This window comes from Puma concolor, chromosome C1 (assembly GCF_028749965.1).
Source record: "Puma concolor isolate L17-30 chromosome C1, mPumCon1.1.hap2, whole genome shotgun sequence".
NCBI lineage: Eukaryota > Metazoa > Chordata > Mammalia > Carnivora > Felidae > Puma > Puma concolor.
This window is the reverse complement of record NC_141674.1, coordinates 163,532,271-163,538,520: the sequence shown is the minus strand read 5'-3', so window position 1 is coordinate 163,538,520 and position 6,250 is coordinate 163,532,271. Positions and strand designations below refer to the sequence as shown.

The 6,250-nt window shown below is 32.8% G+C and overlaps 1 protein-coding gene across 1 annotated transcript in view; it reads left to right on the top strand.

Annotated features, from left to right (window-relative positions):
- Positions 1–5,757, top strand: part of OLA1 (Obg like ATPase 1) — a 172,350-nt gene extending 166,593 nt beyond the window's left edge. Inside the window, exons 10-11 of the mRNA XM_086718924.1 lie at positions 1,822–1,944; positions 5,249–5,757. Coding sequence (XP_086575050.1) covers positions 1,822–1,944; positions 5,249–5,350 — 225 coding nt within the window. The 3' untranslated portion in view covers positions 5,351–5,757. The remainder of the gene's footprint in view (positions 1–1,821; positions 1,945–5,248) is intronic.
- The last annotated feature ends 493 nt before the right edge of the window (positions 5,758–6,250 follow it).

The window sequence follows — 6,250 nt, the reverse complement described above, 5'->3', positions numbered from 1 at the left end:
GTAGAATCTGTCTACCCTCCTCCTGTGGTCAGAGATAAGACGCACCAGTATTGTGCTTGCTTAATCTGTGTGACTGGGTTTGTCTGCAGTGAAATTGATGTTGCTTTTCATTTTGTATTCGCTAAGTTTGTTTGGGTTGCGGGTGGTTCTTTCCTCCTTTGCTTTGCTCGGATTACATTTTCAGCAATAAAAGCAATATGACATCATTATGCTCTTCATAGATACACAGTTGGGCTCAAAGAGCTAAACTCAATGTGTAATAATTCATGCTTTTTTATTTGAATTCATAGAAGTGGTATTTATTTTTGCAATGTTATATATTCAGTCTTTCTTCTTTAAAAATGTGATATGTATTTTAAATATTGATGTATACTGATTACGACCAGAAAGAATGACTAATTTATTCCCAGAGGACAATAGAAACTGTGAACTGTAATGGCTTGCTTTTAAATGTAAATATATTGTAATATGGTAGTTACTACTTAAAAATATTTTGAAATATATGTAGTCCCAAATAGCATTACAGGATATAAAAATAATGTCATAACTTTTAGAAATACTCCTTGTCTTATGGATTCTTCCATTATGCTTTTTTTAGTATATGCTCCATGATAAATTTTAATGCTATTTTGATTTCTGTTTTCACTGACTATCATAATTTATCGTTAGATTTATTTTGATTTAATATGGGTAGAATCACGGAGGCAGTTCAATGTAATGTTCAATGTGTTGTGTGAATGAGATTCACTTTTTATTCCTTCTCCTCTTTGTAAAGAAATGTTTGATTGACTTCTAACCAAGGTCCTTTTATATAGACTAAGAAAATAATGTCAAAGCAAATCCAAGTTGGTAAACAAATTGCCACAGTTTACTTTCACTATATATTTTAAAGCCTTTAAACTTCCAAACTTAAGTATATGTAGCAGGAAAGATAACATGTTCTGGGCTTGAAAATGTGAAAGCTGGTTTATCTTAAGACTGATTGTAAGTATCCATGATTTAATGTGCTAAGATATTTAGTCAGGTAAGCATCAGTGAGTAGCCATATTAACCCAATACATCTTTTATTGTAAAAACTGTGCTTTATAGTGTCAGACTCCTTATCACTTTAACATGCTTTATTAAGCAGCCTTTAGGTCACCATTATTTCTCAAATTTCTTTCCATGGTTGTGTGTGTCTGGAATGTATGTCCTTGTAATTTAACATATGGAGTAATTATAAGACATTTTTCTTCCCATATCAACTTGAATTTTCCTTCCTGATGGTTAGAGGCAGCCTGTATTATGTTAAATGTTTGGAAATTTTATTACTGAAATTTTATGAGAATTTCAAAATTATTTGCTGAACATAGATTTTTATGATTTGTTGGAAATGTCTTTAAAATGTCCCTTTGTATATTGATTTTTATATGTTCTTTAAATGAGCTGAAATTTTAAGGCTTTTTATCTTTTTTAAACCTTTGATAATTCAGCTTGAAAGTTACTTTAAAATCCTTATTTTTTTTTTCCACTGTGAAGAATAGAAAATCGAAATGAAACCTACACCCAAACTAGACCACTGCATCTAAATCAATAAAACTGGATGACAGTCAGGAAAAACAAAGCCATGCTTCTTTAATATCTACTGATCTGTCTGTGCTAAAATCTGCTGCACAGACAGTGCCCAGTGTTCACATTGGACTAATTGTATATCTGACATCTTAACTGTGATATTAAACTAAGTTTAAGTTGAACCCAACTGCAGATCAGAGAAAAGAAACTCTACGCTTACAATCAATCATCTTAAATGCAATTAGTTTTCTCTGGTCTTTCTTCTCAAAGAAAGGGACGAAGGCTCCTCAGGCTGCAGGAAAGATTCACACAGATTTTGAAAAAGGATTCATTATGGCTGAAGTAATGAAATACGAAGATTTTAAAGAAGAAGGTTCTGAAAATGCAGTCAAGGTAAGGAATTATCTTCTGGTTTCATATTGTATAATTTTTATTAATATAAAAATACTCATTCAAATGAATGATAGCTGTCTTTTAAAATGTGTGTCAGGGTTTAGTATTCCTGTCAACTGATTGAAGAGCTGTTGCTGTTTACATGCTTTTAGATAATTTTTAAAATGTGTGAATTATCAGTATATATTTGTGGCATTTTTCTAAAACTGAAAATAAAAATAATTTTAAGTAATTATAAATAATTTCAAAGAATTTGTTCACTAATGGCCAAAGGAAAATTATACTTTTTACATTTGAATATCTAAAGTAAAAGTAGTATATATATGCTCATGATCAATTCAAGGAAAGAGACAGAAATGTAGTTAATCAAAATCTGTTCTTGCTAAAACTTCATAGTTGTACTTTTTTTTTTTTTTTTTTAAGATCTTTGGGAATTTGATTTGCTTTCTCAACACTAGAGGGCAGGTCCAAAATCATGCTTTATTTTAGCTAATAAGTATAATTTGATTTGCAACCACTAACAATGAAGCAGTGCTTCTACATGAATAATGATTTTTTTTTAACGTAAATTCTGCAAGCTTAGTTTGGCTTTATTAGGTTTTACTTAGCAAAATCTAATACTGTGTCATCTGTAATTGATAAATAGGTCAAGTGATTAAACTGACATTGTAGGAAGGCTTCTTTATCTTTCATTTAATTCGGTATTTGAAGAATACCATAGAAAATATTAAAAAGTTTAAAAGGTCTCTCTTGTGTTTACTGTTTGGCAATTTGAAAGGAATGCAAAAAAAGTTTGTTTCAAGTTTAGTTTATTCTCATTGGTAATCATTGGAAAGATCATACTGGACAGCAGGACTTTAATAGAACTGTTGGGACCCCAGGAAGAAGAGGGAAAAATCTTGGTATAATTGGTTCAGTGTAGAGTGAGAGCCCCATTTTGATTTTTAAGTGGAGTGAAAGAAGTTACATTTTATAACTAAACAAAGTCACTAACTTTTTAATGGTGTCATTTGTATTGATAGGTACACAAATACTGAGATTGAACTTTGTCAGGAATGCTAATCAGACTTGAAAAATCTCAGATTATTTTTCAACATGCTACATCATGTTGGCATGTGTATTTTTTCATGAAGTAAATATGATTAAGGATGTCTTTCTAGTACTAGAATTCAAGAACCGATGCTTCTTTTTTATATTCTGTAAACATGTTTTACCAATCCTTAATCAGTGTCTATGTTGTAATAAAGTTGAAGGATACATAAATTGGGAATGCTTCCTTGCACTATACAGAGAAACTTTATCATATATAATACAATAATATTTCTTGCTTGTAGAAATGCTTAACACTCACTGGAAGCTTTTATATTATAAATTAGAAAAGAATGACCTCTGGCTTTTCAGCTTAGAATACCATTAAGTATTTTATGTGGTTTTTCATCACCAAAACTAATATTTCAGAATTTGAACTCCAAGTAAAGCATTTATGAATTGCATTATGCTCTCTTTTCAACAAATATTTACTTGTATATTATCAAGTAGGTTTTACGTTTGAGAGCAAGATTGTGTACGTGTGTATGTGTGTATGTATATATATATGTATTTCTAACACCAGTGCAGCATAACTAATTTAATGCCAGTGCTGTGAACTATATACTGAATAGCTCTGTGTGGGCTTTGTAGTCTACAGGGATATCACATTATTAGCAATCATATCTGCTTAGGCAAAGCTGGCTTCTACAGATGGCTGCTTTCAAGTGCAAATGAACTGGTTAGACGTGTCTTGTTTAATACATACTCAAGATTCACAAATGGGTATTGATTTTTTTTTTCAACCAGTGTTTCTGATAGCAGTGGAAATGGATTAAATGGTCTCTAGAGAATTTAAAGGAACACTGTCACCTTTAATTAGTAGTAAAGTTGAGTGGTAACAAAGTATATAAACTTACATTAATATGTCATGTCAATACGTATTTGATTTAAATTGTCTATACTGTTTTATAACAGGGGGCTTTAGATTCTCAAAATAAGTAGCATATGGCCTTCAATATATCACATGTCTTTACAGAAATCATGTGAATGTGGGTATGTGTGTGTTTATGTGTATATCTATCTGTATCTTTTTAGAATGTTAGGGTATCTTGGTTTTTTAAAAAATGGTTCCATTTTAATAGCACATTGTTAGTAGGTGATTTTTAATAAGTAGTCTAGACATTTGAAAATATGCTTACTAGGGTTCTGTGATCTGGTTTGTTGATTTTAACCTCAGATATATGATCTCTGTTAGTGTTGTGTCTGATTAGTATAATTGTACTTGACTTTGAACATTCTTATCAACATCCACAAAGAGAAGTACTAATCTTGTTGGGCAAAGGTTTCATGTTCTCAGTAAATTCTAGCAGAGAGAAAATACTTTGGAGAATTTTTCCCAAAAGATCCTTGAGTTCTCATTGTTGAGTGGTCGATGGTGGGGTCCTGTGGGACTGTGTCAGTTGTGTGCAGTGTTAAGTGTAGATGCTGAAGAGCCTGTTGTGCTTAGGGTGGAGTGTGTGTGCTGCACCTGGGGTGAACCTGGGTCCCTGGAACTGCTGCTTGTTTGTATTAGAATTACTGGCGGATTGCACTTGGGGATCTGCATGCCAGCAGGTGGAATCAGTTGCTTTGCCGACTAATTTACAAGTGGGAAAAATATCTGTCTTTGCAGTTCCAACCTGTTAGAGTCTGCTTGTAACTAGGGCCGTTAGTCAGTAAACTTCTTCGTGATGAATTTTAGTACACACTACTCTGGCCGTTGTCAAGACTAAATAAAAAAAAATTCAAGGAAATAATTTAAAATCTGTACATTAAAATTGGTAATAGTCTCTCTTGTAGCAGACTCTTTGGCATCACCAGTATCACCAAATATTTTCCTTAAGCAAATAAAGTAGCTTCGAACTAGTTGTCTAGTCTTCCTGCCTGGTTTGATCTGTTTTGTTACAGTGACTTGCCGGATGTTTGCAGACACATCAGAAATGTACCATAAACAGCATGTAATGAAACTTAATGATATTGGTATAATTACATTTATGTACCAACAATTTAGTAGAGAATACATTATGATTATGTACATATGGAAAATCTAGTTCTGCCCAAATCAGGAAGACTTTGCTTCTCTCCTAGTCTAGTTTTGAACTTACATGTTTTCCCGTATTTCTTGTTGTGTTTAATATGACCCAAGAAGTAGAATACTTTTTGCATCTGCTGCTACCATTTACCTCATGTATTTAGTTTTAAAATAACCCATTTCCTCTCTATCTCCTCTTTACAGGCTGCTGGAAAGTACAGACAACAAGGCAGAAATTACATTGTCGAAGATGGAGATATTATCTTCTTCAAATTTAATACACCTCAGCAACCGAAGAAGAAATAAATTGTAGTTATTGTTCAGATAAATGTACAACTTCCAAAAAGGGATATGATTTTTTTAAATTAAAATTTCTGAAAACTGAGGGACAGATACAGTTGGGGGATGGGAATCTTCTAAAAACAGAATTATTTTTGTTTTAAAATTAAAATACTGTGTACCTCCAATGAAATGCAAGTTCACTAAATGTGAACAGCTTTGCTTTTCACGTGATTAAGACCCTAGTCCAAATTGTAGAGGCTTTTCAGGAACCATATTACTCTCATGATACTTCATTAATCTCCATCATGGATGCCAAGCCTGACACATTTGACAGTGAGGACAATGTGGCTTGCTCCTTTTTGAATCTACAGATAATGCATGTTTTACAGTACTCCAGATGTCTACACTCAATAAAACATTTGACAAAACCAGCCTTGGTGTGTTTGGGGATGTCTGTATTGACTGACTGTGGTGTGCTGAATGCGATACGGCACCTGGTGGTTGCTGATTACAGAATTTTAAGGCGTGTGTATGACACAGTAACTGGCAGTGTGGGGCAGCTGCAATTGTATCTTAAAAGTGAGTCTTTCACGGGAATCAGAAGAATAGTATACCAGGGATTTGTCTCAAGAAAGTTAATTAATTTGTAGATGGACATTTTTTTGAAAGATGATAGCAATGACGTTACAAAGGATAGACCATAGATAGACTGTGACCAAAAAGAAAATAATGCTGGAAACAAATTCTGCTTCAAAAATTAAGGGCTTTTTGGTGGTGGTTCTGATTATATTGAGGAGAGTATTCATTTTTAATGTTTCCTTTGAAATTATGGAATTACTGTGAAAACTAACCATTTGTGTCTGGTGGGTTACATTCTTGTTTCATTTCCGTAGTGAGTGTAAAAGTTCACTGCTAAAAAGATTA